Consider the following 18,756-nt stretch of genomic DNA (forward strand, 5'->3'; position numbering starts at 1 on the left):
TCTCATCCGCTAATATTGCCCTTCCACATCTGGGGTGAAAGGTGGCAGAGCTAGAGCGGTGTTTGTCAAAACATAAGACATCCCGAAAATCGTTTTTTCTCACGAACACATCTGTAGCGTACAAACGCTTTTGCCTACAATGACCACTCTATTGAAAGCCGAGACTCTCACGAACACGATGGGGTTCTCCATTTTGCACTAGGACGCCCACAAGCCTAATCTGAAGGTCCAGGTACCAGTTTAAAAATGAATGGAAGTATAAATGGAGATATTTTAGGCACTAAAATAAGGGGATAAATATATTTTGAAAAATATATATTTTTTTGTTTCCTGATCTTATATCTCTGTGATATAGGAAAGATACTTCAGAACATACTTCCTTTAGATTTTTTTGGGGGGGACTATCTGTTTTCCCATGTGGTGACTGTTATTCAATGTGTTTCTATTGGCTAATATCAGTAATGCCAAATTCCATGTTGCATACAATCAATTTTTTATGTATTTTTTTTATAACTTGAGGGGTTTTAAAATTGAAAATATAATAGCTAAATGATCTTTGGTATGACCATCTTAAAATTCCACGTTAGCTTAATAGCAAATGACTCAAGTAAAAGTGAAAGTCACCCAGCAAAATAAACTCAGCAAAAAAGGAAACATCCTCTCACTGTCAACTACATTTAATTTCAGCAAACTTAACATTGTATGAACATAAGATTCAACAACTGATGGCATAATTTGTAAAAAAAAATATATATATATATATATATATATATATTTACGGATAGCTGCTATGGGCACACTCCAACACTGAGACATAATTTACAAACAAATCATTTGTGTTTAGTGAGTCCGCCAGATCAGAGGCAGTAGGGATGACCAGGGGTGTTCCCTTGAAAAGGTGCGAATTTAACCATTTTCCTGTTCTGCTAAGCATTCGAAAAGTAACAAGTGATTTTGGGCGTCAGGGAAAATTTTAGTAAAACATACATTATCTTCTTTAGGAATGTAGTGGAGTAAAAGTAAAAGTTGTCAAAAATATATATAGTATAGTACAGATACCCCAAAAAACTACTTAAGGAGTACTTTCAAGTATATTTACTTAAGTACTTTATAACCCTGCGCACACACACAGACACACACAAAGGTGATTAATCTTACTTGATGATATCTGGGAGCAAAAATTGTTGGGCAAAAAGTCCATTGACACTCAGACTCATTTTGGTCTGCGAGATTGTAGTGCCATCAACACTCTGTTGAAAAGCAGAAAATAAAATAATGAACATTATAAAAATATTTTAAGGAGCACCTTGAAATTATTCTTACACCAGCTGATCCGGTAAACAATATACAGAGGGGAGAACAAGTATTATTTGATAACCTGCAAAATCGGCAGTGTTTCCTACTTACAAAGCATGTAGAGGTCTGTAATTTTTATCTAAAACAAAAATCCAGAAAATTACATTCTATGATTTTTAAGTAATTAATTAGCATTTTATTGCATGACATGGTATTTGATACATCAGAAAAGCAGAACTTAATATTTGATACAGAAACCTTTGTTTGCAATTACAGAGATCATATGTTTCCTGTAGTTCTTGACCAGGTTTGCACACACCGCAGCATGGATTTTGGCCCACTCCTCCATACAGACCTTCTCCAGATCCTTCAGGTTTCGGGGCTGTCGCTGGGCAATACGGACTTTCAGCTCCCTCCAAAGATGTTCTATTGGGTTCAGGTCTGGAAACTGGCTAGGCCACTCCAGGACCTTGAGATGCTTCTTACGGAGCCACTCCTTAGTTGCCCTGGCTGTGTGTTTCGGGTCGTTGTCATGCTGGAAGACCCAGCCACGAACAATCTTCAATGCTCTTACTGAGGGAAGGAGGTTGTTGGCCAAGACCTCGCGATACATGGTCCCATCTATCCTCCCCTCAATACAGTGCAGTCGTCCTGTCCCCTTTGCAGAAAAGCATCCCCAAAGAATGATGTTTCCACCTCCATGCTTCACGGTTGGTATGGTGTTCTTGGGGTTGTACTCATCCTTCTTCTTCCTCCAAACACGGCGAGTGGAGTTTAGACCAAAAAGCTCTATTGTTGTCTCATCAGACCACATGACCTTCTCCCATTCCTCCTCTGGATCATCCAGATGATCATTGGCAAACTTCAGACGGGCCTGGACATGCGCTGCAGGATTTTAATCCATGACGGCGTAGTGTGTTACTACTGGTTTTCTTTGAGACTGTGGTCCCAGCTCTCTTCAGGTCATTGACCAGGTCCTGCCGTGTAGTTCTGGGCTGATCCCTCACCTTCCTCGTGATCATTGATGCCCCACGAGGTGAGATCTTGTATGGAGCCCCAGACCGAGGATGATTGACCGTAATCTTGAACTTCTTCCATTTTCTAATAATTGCGCCAACAGTTGTTGCCTTCTCACCAAGCTGCTTGCCTATTGTCCTGTAGCCCATCCCAGCCTTGTGCAGGTCTACAATTTTATCCCTGATGTCCTTACACCCTCTCTGGTCTTGGCCATTGTGGAGAGGTTGGAGTCTATTTGATTTAGTGTGTGGACAGGTGTCTTTTATACAGGTAACGAGTTCTAACAGGTGCAGTTAATACAGGTAATGAGTGGAGAACAGGAGGGCTTCTTAAAGAAAAACTAACAGGTCTGTGAGAGCCGGAATTCTTACTGGTTGGTAGGTGATCAAATACTTATGTCATGCAATAAAATGCAAATGAATTACTTAAAAATCATACAATGTGATTTTCTGGATTTTTGTTTTAGATTCCGTCTCTCACAGTTGAAGTGTACCTATGATAAAAGATTACAGACCTCTACATGCTTTGTAAGTAGGAAAACCTGCAAAATCGGCAGTGTATCAAATACTTGTTCTCCCCACTGTATATGTAGGCCGACAGTTACAATGAGCTCAGAAATGTTCAGAGATCAGAACAATTGTGTTGTGATATTCATGTAACACTGAACAAACTCAACATGTAAGGTGCTGGTACCATTTTCCATACGCACAAAACGCGTATTTCTCTAAAATGTTGTGCAATTGGCATGCTGACTGCAGGGATGTCCACCAGAGAATGTAATGCTTCTGAACACTTCTACATTAACGTGGATTCTACCATAATTACGGATAATTCTTGAATAGTGATGAGTGAGAAAGCTACTCCGGCATAAATATCATACCCCCAAAAAATGTTTTGCTTGTAATGGTGAGAGGTTAGCATAACTGAGGGGTATGATATTTGTCGGTCTGTAACTTTCTCACTTATAATTTTTCACGATTCATTCAGGACTTTCCGTAATCATGGTAGCATCCACATTAATGTAGAAGTGTTGAGAAACATTCTATTCTTATTTACAATAAAAGTTACTCAAAACTGACACATTACATTATTTACCATTCATTTCTGTTGGGCACAAAATAATCTGAAACAACCAAAGCAAACAGCAAATGCATCCAACAAGTTTGTAGAGTCACAAGCTTGATGTAATCATTGCATGCTATGAATATGGGACCACATACTAAACTTTTGACTACTATAATAGACATAAGTGAATTTGTCCCAATACTTTTGGTCCCCTAAAATGGGGGGACTAAACGGTTCACCCGATATGAGTGAAAATACCCTCATATTAAAGCTGACAGTCAGCACTTTAACTTCATAGTCAATGTATAATTTCAAATCCAAAGTGCTGGAGTACAGAGCCAAAACAACCAAAAATTTGTCACTGTCCAAATACTTTTAGAGCTCACTGTAAATCAGATTAAGTCCGATCTGAGCGATGTAGTAGGGAGTTGTAGTTTCCAACAGGCTAATAGTATCCATAGTTTAGTGCAAAAAATGTGGTAATTAACTACAAAGACCAAAATCCATTGCGCTTCTTCTTGTCCGGTCTGTGTGGGGCAGACACAGAGAGGAGACAGAAGAACGCTTAAATCAAGACGGATAGAGAGCAGTTGCTTTGTGAGGTATCTCTACCTGAAAATACATGATCTAAGTGATTGATATTCATTTAGCAGTCAAGTATGCCTTATTTACTTTGAGGAACTTCTAAAATAGTGATTTTTCAGACAGCATAGGCAGCAGCTCAACAGAGATAAGATGACTTGGAATTAAATAAAGTCATAAAAAAAGTTGTAATATACACAAGTGAAATATTTGATTAAAAGTACAGTAGAATAATGTGAATAAATGATGGTTAATAAGTGATTAGCAGTAATGGGCAGTCCCTACCATCATGGGACTTTTATTAATTATTTATTTCAACGCACATAATGATAGTGCGTTTAATTTAAAAAATACTAATCTAAACCGAAACTGAAAACCAAGATCTTTTTATTGAATTGAACCTAAACCATACTGACTTGAAAAAGCATTTATCGCTCAGCACTACCATCTAGTCAATACCCTGTTACAGTCATGAATTAACTGCCCTACTTCCTTTTCTCTTGCAACAATTAACAAACATCTGACCAATCAGATTAGAGCTAAGTAGTTGCTAGGTAGATAATCAATTGTTATTCTAATTCCAAACAACTGATTCAACATATTTTAGAAGTAACAACAGTGACTTACAAAATCGCTCTCATAAAATAATCCTACATTCATCTGATTTTTTTCAAAAATTGTTCTGTGTTGATCTATATTTCACTGTGCTTTTCCAAATATGTGATACCTGTAAAGTAGGCTATTGCATAATTTTATCTTACCTTTAAACCAACACCAACAATACCTTTTGCTGCCTTTGCTTCAAGGTTTGTGACAAATAGCCTGTACTTAACTGAAAAGGGGAAACCACATTTTTATTATGCACAAATGGGAGGATTATTCAAGTAAAGTCTAAAATTAAACCTAATGTGAAGCTCTCTGGATATGAATTACCTTTGTAGGCTTCATAACTGCCTATGATGATTTTTTGTATGCATTGCACCTTAATAATATGGTGATGTATGTGTTAAGACATTCTGCCATTGTTAACTGAATACACTAAGAAACAAATTTTGTATATGCAAAATGATGGAGCACTTTGAATGAGGCATGGGATAGGTTTGCTGCATACTTACCGGCCTCTCCAGGGTTATAGATAGGTTTATCTGTCTGGAGGAAGACATAACCTGCCTGGAAGGACACCAAAACAACTGTCTCCAATTGTCTGCCTCTGAATGATGCTGTCAGGTACACATACTGATTGCCTCTAACATTGCTTTTGAAGTCTTTTTGATCAAGCTTCCAAGAGAGAGAGAGCGAGGGAGAGAGAGTGGATGTTAGTGAAGCTTGTTCAAAGGCATGATAATTATTAATAGCTAACAAAACATTTTTCCCAAATGCACAATGGTAACAGTAGCACTACACATAAGGTACCCTGTTAGGAAAATTATGATTAAATTACTGAACAAATCATTTTAAATGGAACTGTAACTAAGTAAACTTATACTCTGTTTTATTATATCTGATTAACAATATGAGTTCATAAGAAGGGATTGTGTGACACGGTCAAGGAGTAATTAAAGTTAATGAACAGCATTCCAACTAGGAAGAAAGAAATGGGTTGTGGATTAAGTAAACAGATAAGGTAGTTAACCTATGGTTGAACTGACGAAACTTAGCTCTGGGGTGTTTTAGATAAGACGGTGAGTGCATTCCTAGGTTTTCTGTTAATTAGAACTGTCAGCTAAGTGGTGATCGATAATGTTGAGGGGTCAAAAGTTAATTCAGTTATGTTGGGTGACCTGTGAGTGTGTTAGTGAGTTAGAATGAACTTTTAACCTCACTTGATTCTAGGTCGGGAGGAGGGGATTCATTCTAGAAGCAATGAAATGACGTCATGTTATTGTATATAAACTGTTGCTCGTGGTAACGTGGCAGCGCGCTCCGAGAATAATTCTGTTACCTATTATTGAAAAGACTGGTCTCCGTCTATTTTATGCAAACAAGAATCTTACAAATTCTCATAAAATAGATTAAGGGAATTATATTAATGAATACATATTGGTATAATTAAATTACAGTAACATACCCTTTATTATCTTTTATCTCCCTATTTCAAAAGGACCAAAATGACAAGCACACATTTGTTAATAACCTTAACAATATGTAATAAGGCAGTGTTTCTCCAACCTCGGTTTTGGGGACACCAAAGGGCTACCACTACACAGCTGATTCATATAATCAACTCATCACGATTTGATTATCTGAATTAGCTGTGTAGTGCTATGGCAAAACCCCAAAATGAGCACCCATTGGGGAGTTTGCTAATCACTGTAATAAGGCTTTATAACTGATTTATAAACTATAAATGAGAATAGTGAACAATCTATTAACCACTTTTAAATCTTGTATGAAGCCTTTATAAAGGGTGCCTTACTGTAAAGCCTTACAGGGACAATTAAAGGGATGGTTTTAGATTTTTACCCCAATCTAAATTGTATTCTTACCTTGAGAGAAGGGAAGTGTTAAAAAAAATATATATATACTGTAAACAATGCATGGAATTTAAAATAATAAGGTATACATCATGTAAGTACATAATGTAAGAACGCAGCCATACAAAATGTTTTCCCTGCATACTTGCGCCACAAAAATATGCAAAGTGTGCAGCAGCACAAATGTTAACTTGCGTAAGGTATACATTTGGCTTAGGTCTGTTTTGTGAGCATGTGAAATTCATCCAAATCAAATATCTTACCTTTAGCTGATGCAGAGCCTGGTTGTTGTCTCCAAGGATCTGTTTTTTTTCATAAAGCTTAGATCTTTTCAAAGGAAAGTCCATCACAATAAGGTTCACCTCACCACCCACTGAGCTCTCCAAGTATATGTTCTCCTCACTGCCAACCCGAAGGATGTTTGGGGCCACCATTATGTACCTGCAACAAACGGACACATTACCAAAATAGTACTCATAGTTTATAATGTAGGTAGGCTTGAAATAAAATATTTAAACAGCTAAATATTTGCGACATTTTTACAGATGTTGTCAATTCATTTTTTTTTTGCAAACCAATGATCAGTTCAGTATTGCTTTATGGTGAGCAATATAGGCATTGGTTGAAGCTCAGTGCTCAAATCTCCCTACCATCATATCTAAACCAATATGACACCAATCTCGATGACAATTCACAAATCAACTTGATTAGAGATACACAACACACTCCTCGCCTCTCCTCATGAACCTTCTGTCCTTTACCGAGAACCAAATACCGGATTTTTAAACAGAGTCCTTAGCATTAAGGTTGTCAGACAATGTTTTGCCCAGAATGAGCTCAATATCTAGCCTTGGATAAGAATGAGACTACACCGAGGTAAAGCCAGATGGATATTCGCGCTTTCAAACCACTTGAGCCACATAAGTGTAATAAGTGTCATGATGTTGGAAAAATTGCACAGGTCATATTTTCACGATTTGGACCTTAATTCCCTTTGCAAAGCTAATAAACATGCGGAAATGTGAGCAGCATTTTGTATTCCTAGTTTAATTAGTTAGGGAGCGTAAACAAAGTACAAACTTTTTTTTTACATTTGAATTTCAATAGCTCCTTGGTCATGTGACCTACTGACTTCAAACAAGGTTCAGAATGTACACTCAGTGGGCCTACACATTGCACACCCTTTAGTTTGTCAATTTTAAACTCACACAATCTTACATACATTTTTCAAAGTAAAAAAATTCAATAGCTCCTTGCTCATGTGACCTAATGACCTCAAACAAGGTTCAGAATGTCCACTGATTACCATTCTATATTGAACACCCTTTAGTTTGTCCATTTCCATCTCACACGTTTTTACATTAATTTTTCAAACTTTAGAATTTCAATAGCTCCTTGGTTATGTGACCTACTGACTTCAAGGTTCAGAATGTACACTCAGTGGGCCTACAAATTGCACACCCTTCAGTTTGTCCATTTTCATCTCACACGATTTTACATTAATTTGCCTGCTTTGCCCCCCTGAAGGACAGTGTCACTCACACACCTATTAACTTGGCCCTTCTCCCTGGGGCCTTCCTGACCTCCAGGCAGGCCCCCATTGACCGAAACAGGCTCTGTGCTCCTGGTGACCCGCCTGCATTTTTCTGATCACAGTCTAAGTCCCCACTCCAACCTCCATGGCCTGAGTGCTGTCCCCAGCCCCCGAGTCCGGCTGCCCTTGCTTGGACTCTAAGTGCCCCCGCCTTGATGGAGGCCTCCTTGTGCACCTGGTAACCTGAAACAAGCTCTGTGCACCTGGTGACCTTTCAACTTTTATCCGCTCAGAGCATAAGTCCCCAACCCAACCTCCACAACCTGAGTGCTGCCCCCAGCCTGAGTAACACCCGGTGGTATCATCAGAGGCTTTTCTGTCTTACAAACTGGACATCAGTTGCCGCTACTAACCTTCAGCAGACTTTAACTGGGTTTTTACACCCAATCGACATCAAGTGCCAGCGCAATACTTATAAGCTTGAGAACCAAATACCCCTCTCAGTATCTAGCGGCACCATCAACCGGGTGTCGGAAGAAGCAACAGAAAATAATCATCCCCTTTCAATCATCTGCTTGCCCAGTCAGGCTTTTTACATGTTTTTAAATAACATTATTTCACCTTTATTTAACCAGGTAGGCAGGTTGAGAACAAGTTCTCATTTACAACTGCGACCTGGCCAAGATAAAGCAAAGCCGTGCGACACAAACAACAACACAGAGTTACACATGGAATAACAAAACATACAGTCGAGGTAAGATAAGGGAGGTAAGGCAATAAATAGGCCACAGTGGCGAAATTATTACAATTTAGCAATTAAACACTGGAGTGATAGAGACTGGAGTGATAGTAGATGTGCAGGATATTAATGTGTAAGTAGAGATACTGGGGTGCAAAGGAGCAAATAAATAAATAACAGTATTTGGATGAGGTAGCTGGATGGGCTATTTACAGATGGGCTATGTATAGGTGCAGTGATCTGTGAGCTGCTCTGACAGCTGGTGCTTAAAGCTAGTGAGGGAGATAGAGTCTCCAGCTTCAGTGATCTGTGCCCAGTGGGAACCTAGGCTTTTTCCGTCCGTTTTATGGTTCAGCAGCAAATCAATGGGCGTGGATGGTACTACCCACATCAGATGTAGGCCTCCCTTCCCAGACAAGCTGGAGATGCCTCTCCCCACGTTGTAGGGCATGAGCCAGATCCATGCAATGCCTTATCACTGTGGGGGCAATGGGTTTAGTCTCCGCCTTAAGTCTAGTGAGCTTAGAGGAGACCTTCCCACCTACATTGTGTGGGGTCGGCGAGCGCCGTAGCTGGGGAGATCCGCGATAAGGGCCTGGCGTGCGTTCAGAGTTGCCGCCGCCAACCCCCCACCGGTCCGCCTTCGGCCCGCCGACAGACACCACCTCGATGAACCCCCGCATGCAGCCCCTTGCGAGACCACACACGAGAGACCGCGAGATGAGCTGCACAACAAACTTCCAATGATGGTGAGAGGAGGGTGACGGAGCGACTGCTCCCCTAACCGCGGAACGGTCCCAGCCCCGCTGCACGCCATATTTTCAGATTTTGATTTGTTAAAAAAGTTTGAAATATCCAATAAATGTCGTTCCACTTCATGATTGTGTCCCACTTGTTGTTGATTCTTCACGAAAAAAATACAGTTTTATATCTTTATGTTTGAAGCCTGAAATGTGGCAAAAGGTCGCAAAGTTCAAGGGGGCCGAATACTTTCGCAAGGCACTGTATATACTGTACTCTATACCATCTACTGCATCTTGCCTATGCCGTTCGGCCATCACTCATTCATATATTTTTATCTACATATTCTTATTCATTCCTTTACACTTGTGTGTATAAGCTAGTTGTTGTGAAATTGTTAGGTTAGATTACTTGTTAGATATTACTGCATGGTCGGAACTAGGAACACAAGCATTTCGCTACACTCACATTAACATCTGCTAACCATGTGTATGCGACAGATTCCAAGAATACAGGATGAGATGTTACTATCCTTTGTGCAAGCACTTCCAAGAGTTAATGAACAGTGAGCGTGGTGAAATTTGGGGAGCGCATCGTCAGTAGTGTACCTTTGGTTCCTAGGGTGTTTCGGCCTTTCACACTATACACCCTCCCCAAAGGCGGCCAGCGACAGGGTGATCAATCCTACGCTTGCGTCCCATTCCCAATTAGTCATAGGAGTTGCCGTGTTGTTGATAGCCAACATCCCATGGGACTATGCATGGCAGGGGCGTCCTCCTCCCTGAGTCAAGCATTGTTGACCGCACACCTCCTTGCCCTCTCACTTCGGGGCCCAGCTGGGGTCTTTCCTCTTCATCCAGAGCCACTGACTGCTGCCTTCTGCCGCCTCCGATACAGCTTTGATTTCCGAATGCTGGCTCTGGCCCTTAATTCCCAGGTCTCTAAGCAGTCTGGTTGTAGATGTTGCCACAAAACCTCTGCAGCCCACCTCCACTGGTCGAACAAAATTTGATTTGAAGCAATGTCAGTACAATAACTATTAGTTGGGAGCTTCATGAAATAGATTTCCATGGACGGGCAGCTGCACACAAGCATAAGATCACCATGCGCAATGCCAAGCATCGGCTGGAGGGGTGTAAAGCTCGCCGCTATTGGACTCTGGGACAGTGGACACGCGTTCTCTGGAGTGATGAATCACGCTTCACCATCTGGCAGTCCGATGGACGAATCTGTGTTTGGCGGATGCCAGGAGAACGCCACCTGTCCGAATGCATAGTGCTAACTGTAAAGTTTGGTGGAGGAGGAATAATGGTTTGGACTAGGCCCCTTAGTTCCAGTGAAGGTAAATCTTAATGCTACAGCATGACATTCTAGACGATTCTGTGCTTCCAACTTTGTGGCAGCAATTTGAGGAAGGCCCTTTCCGGTTTCTTCATGGCAATGTCCCCATCCATACAGAAATGTTTTTTTGAGATCGGTTTGGAAGAACTTGACTGGCCTGCACATATCCCTGACCTCAACCCCATCGAACACCTTTGGGATGATTTGGAATGGTGACTGTGAGCCAGGCCTAATTGTCCAACATCAGTGCCCGACCTCACTAATGCTCCTGTGGCTGAATGGAAGCAAGTTCCCACAGCAATGTTCCAACATCGAAAGGGGGACCATTAATGCCCATGATTTTGGAATGAAATGTTCGATGAGCAGGTGTCCACACACTTTTGGTCATGTAGTGTGTACATATACACACACACACACACCGGTATACATAATTTTAATAGCACGACACTGTAAAGTCCATTATCAATCTTTAGAGTATGAATTAGGCTGTTTGAGAAGGTTTGAATCCTCATCAACATGCTTACACATAGCTTGAAATACAATACCAACATAGCTACTGTAATAGGTCAAAGCTGTGTGCTGGAAAACTTTGGTAGGCATTGTGGTGCTTGTGTAAAATTGACCAATGCCTATTCTCACTTAAAACATTGTTTTTTATATATTATAGAAATGTATAAGATCATAACTAAGTCATCATGTAACCGGTTACCCGAGAGACAAAACAAGGTTTAGAGACTTACGTTTGACCCAGAGATGAACGGCAGAGGGAGAGGGTGAGAAGGAAAGCTGCAAGGAGCTTTGAATACCCCATGTTGTCAGCAATGAAACCACTGTCCAGATGAAGTGCCTAGTCCCCTCTAATGTACTCAGTCAGTGTTAATTTTTAACTTGGAGTGAGGACCTAAACTACGACTGTTTACCATAGCAAAGGAACAATGACCTGGACCAGACTGAGACAGACAGAAACACGCACCCCCAATTTTCAACAATTGCAAAAAAAAATGAAATGTTCAAAAATGAAATCTGATGGATTCATTCTATCAACCGCATACTGCAAAAATCACTTTTGATTGTCAAAAAGTATAATCCCAAATCCAAATCCCCCAAATGATGCAGCAGCTCTCTCTCTCTCTCTCACTAACACACACACACTGAAAAGTTAGTTTTGTATGCTGGTAAACAGTTTATTTGACAACATAATTATATTTACAGTATAAGGCCTATTTGTAACTGGTTGCAATGTGGGTTTCACTAAGTTGAGTACAGTGTCGTGATGTACAATGACACAGAAGTATTTATCCAATTTCCACAGTAGTATATACATAATAAGATGCTTATAAAACACAAAAGATCATTTTCACAACTGTCATTCACCCTGGCAAAATCCCTAATTATTTCTCGCAATACTTGCTTGGGATAATGATTACAAGGACATGCCTCTTACCGTAAAACTATATTTTGGTTCTTGACCGAAGCAAAGTCCAAAGGCAATTGTTGTGTTTTGACACATAATCAACTAGGTCAAAGATGCCAGATTTCAATGAGATATTTGACTGAGCTGTCAACAAACCAAATCCTAATGTTGATTTGTAGTAAAAAATTAAAACTGTTGCAGAAATTTGCTTCATATTCCTACAATACACATACAAACAAAATCACATACTGAAAATAATTCACAACTTTTCACAACTTCTGCATGGGCTAAATAATATTTGAAGGAAGGAATTCCTCTGGGCAAAGAAAGATCAACTACCATTAGATAGCATACTACCATAAATGCACATTGAATATTAATAACGATAGCTAAACAACCGTACTTTCTGAACATGTGCTGCTTTATGGACACAATTTTATACGTAGCTGCTGATCCCTCCACTGCTGCTTCCCCCTCTTTCCTGTTCCCCTCACCTCCCATGGCAATGATCTCTTTGTCTGCTGTAAAAACTTTGACATGTTGTACAAACTTCTTAGTCTGTTCTAACTATAAACGACCTTTGTTGATAAGAAACAACATGATTGACATGTTGCACAGAGGTGGAACAGTAGGCTACTCTGGCGAATTTCAATGATGTGCTGTCCATCAAATAGTGCAGTGTTGCTTGGTCACTGAGAAGCGAACTAACAATTGTATGTTATTTATTGTTAAATCGCAGATTGTTCTGCCCCAAATGCAATTTGCAGACAGGGCTGGGCTACATGTAGGCATTGTTGGGGAGTAATGTAATCTGTTTACAAAAAAACCTGTAACTGTAATTGTTACGTTACCAGCAAATTACAGATACTTTTGAAAAAGTATATGATTACTTCTTGGATTACTTTTAAATTCAGAAAGGATTTTTGCGGGGGAAAAAATTAATTATGCAACCTTTGTTTTATCAATTAAATTAAATTCAGTGTTAAAAAAAAGTGCATATTTAAGTTTGTTCCACCTGAAACCACTATGATGACACAGATCCTTTTTGTGTTCTTCTAATGCCTCTTTAGGGGGAAAGTAATCCAAAGTAACTGACATTAATCAGATTATATTACTAGTTTGGGTTATCCAAAAGTTACTGATAAGAATTTGTGTCAGTTAACTAGTAACTGTAACGGATTACATTAGAAAGTACAAACCCTGCATGTAGGCTAGTTTAGGTTGTTATGTAAGCAAAATGCAGAGCAACAAGGGACACAACCCAAAGAAGGATTAAGCAGCCCCAAACTCTGAGGAGAGGAAAAGAGCACAGAGGAAATTCAACTCAGGACCAATGCACAAACAGCTATCTTCAAGCTTTGATCCTTGTGTAACAGTATAACTTTAGACCGTCCCCTCGCCCATACCTGGGCGCGAACCAGGGACCCTCTGCACACATCAACAACAGTCACCCACGAAGCATCGTTACCCATCGCTCCACAAAAGCCGCGGCCCTTGCAGAGCAAGGGGAACCACTACTTCAAGGTCTCAGAGCAAGTGAAGTCACCGATTGAAACGCTATTTAGCGCGCACCATCGCTAACTAGCTAGCTATTTCACATCCGTTACACTTGGCCACATAGAGAACAAAGACTTTCCTCACCGATTGAGTGTAACATTCCTAATAGTCAAATATCTCCAGGTCTCTTCTTATCTTTCATTGCATTTCCTACTTCTTCATCAGCATTATTAAATGTTGATTGAATAAAAAATAAAGTGTTTGTTTTGTTATTTTGGTAAAGAACACCAAATAATTCATACCATCAGATTAATCCATTTCTTACTATTATTATACATTTTAGTCTTATAGAGGTATTATTAAAATAACTCACAAGTCAGGTCCTCTTAGAACACCATTTTGTCCAGGGCCATGCACAGACCGTTTGAGGGGCATGTGCTCAAACAAAAAAAAGTTAATCGGAACTGTAACTGTGGTCACAAACTAGTTGAGCAATTATTACAAGAGGGGAAAGCCACACAATCTGATGAGTAAAGTATTTAACAAAACTATTTTTGAACTGGAATAAATGCTGCACTTACCAACACAATTCCAAATCACAATGACCAACACAATTCCAGTCAAAATAGATTGTATGAAATACTGGTAGCTACATCTGTAGCTACCATATAGACTTTTTGACCATACAAACTTTTTGACCTGAGACCTTCAAAAAGGAGTGGTACAGAACTTGCTACCCCGCGCATGCAAGTGTGCACGCACAAATCACCGTGCAAATGTAGCCTGTCATTACAGCCATAAACTGAGACTTTATAAAGGCAAGATATACTAGATAAATAAACTGTGTTTTACAACTGCAACTGGAGCTGCAACTTATTTATGTTAGCAGTCACTATCAACTAGGGATATATCATGTCACTTTTCTGGTGTCCAGAGCAAGCAAAATCATATGACCTACTTGTAGCAGAGGTTGCAGGATCTGATGGAAAGCATGTTGTCTGCACCGCACCATCACTTTTGAGGGCAGCCTGCCTGAACAGTGCTCATTGCCAGCTGGGTAGCTCTGTTCTTACTCACAAATATGTTAATCAATTTGCCATGTTACATCTTCATCCCATAATATTGAAGGCAGTGCAATTGTAGCTAACTGCTTATCTTTAGACATATTGTCACTTGCCAGTACACTCTTAGAAAAAAAGGTGCCATCTAGAACCTTTAAGGGTTCTTCGGCTGTCCCTGTACTGTAGCAACCCTGTGTTTACAAACATGGAAATCGACTTGGGTTCGCCGAACAACACGGACGAGCTCACTCTCCCTGCCTGTTTCATTAGCCTAAACTATGATCAGAGCCAGCTGCAGACAACAAACAGCGAGAAGGAAAGACCGATATCAATCTGTTTGTCACAGATACCATCAAAAAAAGTAGGGGCGTGGATCAGAAAACCAGTCAGTATCTGGTGTGACCGCCATTTGCCTCATTCAGCACGACACATCTCCTTCGCATAGAGTTGATCAGGCTGTTGATTGTGGCCTGTAGAATGTTGTCCCATTCCTCTTTAATGGTTGTGCGAAGTTGCTGGAAACTGGCAGGAAGTGGAACACGCTGACGTACACATCGATCCAGACCATCCCAAACTTGCTCAATGGGTGACATGTCTGTTGAATATGCAGGCCATGGAAGACCTGGGGACATTTTCAGCTTCCAAGAATTATGCACAGATCCTTGTGACATGGATTATCATGCATTATCATGCTGAAACATGAGGTGATGGCGGCTGATGAATTGCTTGACTATGGGCCTCAGGATCTCGTCAAGGTATCTCTGTGCATTCAAATTGCCATAGATAAAATGCAATTGCATTCGCTGTTCGTAGCCTATGCCTGCCCATACCATAACTCCACCACCACAGTGGGGCACTCAGTTCACAAAGTTGACATTAGCAAACGACTCACCGACACAACGCCATACACACTGTCTGCCATTTGCCCGGTACCGTTGAAACCGGGATTCATCTGTGAAGAGAACCCTTCTCCAGCATGCCAGTGGCTATCGAAGTTGGTTACGATGCCGAACAGCAGTCAGGTCAAAACCCTGGTGAGGACGACAAGCACGCAGAGGAGCTTCCCTGAGATGATTTCTGTCAGTTTGTGCAGAAATTATGCAGTTGTGAAAACCCAGTTTCATCAGCTGTCCTGTTGGCTGGTCTCAGACGATCCCACAAGGGAAGAAGCCGGATGTGGAGGTCCTGGGCTGGCATGGTTACACGTGGTCTGCAGTTGTGAGGCCGGTTGGACGTACTGCCTGATTCTCTAAAATTACATAAATTATCTGGCAACAGCTCTGATGGACATTCCTGCAGTCAGAATGCCAATTGCACACATTCCCTCAGAACATGAGACATCTGTGGCATTGTGTTGTGTGACAAAACTGCACATTTTAGAGTGGCATTTTATTGTCCCCAGCACAAGTTGCACCTTAATCGGCTTCTTGATTTGCCACATCTGTCAGGTGGATGGATTATCTTGGCAAAGGTGAAATGCTCACTAACAGGGATGTCAACAAATTTTTGTTCAAAATGTGAGAGAAATATGCTTTTTGTACGTATGGGATGTTTTATTTCACCTCATGAAACATGGGACCAACAATTTACGTGTTGCGCTTATATTTTTGTTCAGTATAATTATTACAAATATATGCAACTAATTTTCCACCAACAGGTTTCTGTGCCGATGCACCACACAACCAATAAACAAAGCATACCGACTTCATGCACTTCAATGTCATGTGTTGCATTTTCAACACCACAATAAATAGACTATGTCAATCTGGACAAACAGAAAATACATCGCTCCCTACGTAGTAGGCCTACCTAGTATTGAAGGCTTGGCTTGACCATCTCTGAATGTCATTCAACTTTTTGGTGTTTTGTAACATATGTCTTTTTCCATTTATCAAATGGCCGTTGCACAGTTTGAATTGACTGATTGATTTTGTGTCTCAGTTAAAAAATACATATCTACACAGAGTACAAATATTTTTTTTAAGTGACCAGGATTGCACAATAATGTTGGGCACTAGTTTCCATTATGGTCCCTACTTGTTTACATAAATACATATACAATTACATAGATACAGTCATTACAGACAGACAAAAAAAGGTTCTACAGTTCACACATTAGGATGCTTTCTACATTATTTTTTACAAGTGTTTATGGTTGGTATGGCTTTTGGTTGCTGTGGTAGTTTGTTCCACTCAACAGCGCCAGTATATAGGCATTTGTTCTTACCAGATAGACTCCTATATTCAAAACAGTGAATATTATAATCGCTGGCTAGTCCTTGATAATTCTGTGGACCAGACCAAGTTGAATCAATACTACTCTTTTTCATTTTTTCATTTTTTTTCTTCAATGATAGCCAGCAATGATAGCCAGCAAAGCTGCTTAAAATGCTTGATATCCAGATGAGTATGAGGGGGAGTTTAAGTATAATTCTTACAAGCTTGTTTTGTGGGCGTCTATAGCTAGGTTTCCATCGAATTGGTGACAGATTTTCATGTCACTATTCTAAAATCGGCATAAAAACCACAGTGTATTTTCCCATCAGAGTTGCGTTTCTATCAAACTGACTTGTTGTGGATAAAAGTCCGTGCGTAAATACGTAGTGGACATAAATTCCCATGAGCCGTATCAAAAATAAAAGTTACTACTGGCTCTGTCACAAAATGTTGTGCGTAGGCATAGTGAAAGTATCAACTCTGGTATTGGCATGTGTGCTTGGGGGCTCCCGAGTAGCGCAGTTCTAGTAGGCGTCACGTCAGACCCGGGTTTGATCCCGGGCTGTATCACAACCAACCGTGATCGGGAGTCCCATAGGGTGACGCAGAATCGGCCCAGCTTTGTCCGGGTTAGGGGAGGGTTTGGCCGTGGTGGGGGGCTTTACAAGTAGGCCATCATTGTAAATAAGAATTTGTTCTTAACTGACATGCGTAGTTAAATTAAGGTTAAATAAAAAATGAAATTAAATAGCCAACAGTTTGCAGATACAGTGCAGTATACTGTACATGATGAGATTATTATGGACAAAAGTGCGAGATTATTTTTATTTGTCAAACAGCAGCCAAGCATCAATCCTCATGGTACCAGAATAAGACCCTTGATATTTATTGAAAGGGGCATCCAGTTCATCACTGTGCACTTTCACCACCCTGTGAAGTTCATCCTAACTTGTTTAATCTGTAGCCCAATAAATCGCATGCTTTCATATCATGTCGTGACATTTTGATATGTCTAAATCTAACGTGTCGTTGGAGTTACTAAATTTACCGCAGATTTGTCATTGGTGTTCCCATCATTGATGTTACTAATCTTGCTGGTGACACAATGTTCTCATAATGACTTAGAGTAATTCAACTGCCATATTATTTGATTTAGAACAGGGATGGGCAACTGGTGGCCTATCCCTTTTGTAGACCCGTGGACCAATTTGACACATTTTATTTTATTCAATAATAATAGAATACACAAGGTGCAATTTCGAAATTCGGTTGTGCAACAGCAGTCACTCATTTAGCCCATGTCAGCAAAACATTTTTAGATTGGTAAATTAGTCTTGCGGCCAGCTATCTAAACTTGTAGTAAGCATGGCAGAATTACCGACAGGGGTGGGACCCATTGATCATCAGTTATCATATTAAAAACTGCAAACATTTGCCTCCAACCTATGGCAAAATGTGTAGAATTGCAGGAAATTAGCTGTAAAACTACACATTTAACTCTTCGCCGCATGGCAAAATGTGTAGAATTGCAGAAAACTTGCTTTAAAATGGAAAAACTTTCTCTATGCCCCATGGCCAAGTGTGCAGAATTGGAAATTAACTTTAAAACGGAAAATGTTTCTCTTCCCTGTCATTAACCAAGAACGCAAGGTAACTGAACTAAATTACAAACTGAAATGGTCCACCCACACAGACAGGAGGCTGAAGAAATTTGACTTGTCACCTAAAACCCTCACAAACTTTTACAGATGAACAATTGAGAGCATCCTGTTGTGCTG

At 40.3% G+C, this 18,756-nt stretch overlaps 1 protein-coding gene across 1 annotated transcript in view; it reads right to left on the reverse strand.

Moving 5' to 3' along the window:
• LOC112260752 (complement C3) overlaps nt 1-11,633 on the reverse strand; it is a 49,535-nt gene extending 37,902 nt beyond the window's left edge. Inside the window, exons 1-5 of the mRNA XM_024436074.1 lie at nt 11,530-11,633; nt 6,698-6,875; nt 5,076-5,238; nt 4,722-4,792; nt 1,159-1,250 (exon numbers count right to left, since the gene is read on the reverse strand). Coding sequence (XP_024291842.1) covers nt 1,159-1,250; nt 4,722-4,792; nt 5,076-5,238; nt 6,698-6,875; nt 11,530-11,600 — 575 coding nt within the window. The 5' untranslated portion in view covers nt 11,601-11,633. The remainder of the gene's footprint in view (nt 1-1,158; nt 1,251-4,721; nt 4,793-5,075; nt 5,239-6,697; nt 6,876-11,529) is intronic.
• Between the last annotated feature and the right edge of the window lie 7,123 nt (nt 11,634-18,756).

The sequence above is a fragment of the Oncorhynchus tshawytscha genome, linkage group LG10 (genome assembly GCF_018296145.1).
Source record: "Oncorhynchus tshawytscha isolate Ot180627B linkage group LG10, Otsh_v2.0, whole genome shotgun sequence".
NCBI classification, from domain to species: domain Eukaryota; kingdom Metazoa; phylum Chordata; class Actinopteri; order Salmoniformes; family Salmonidae; genus Oncorhynchus; species Oncorhynchus tshawytscha.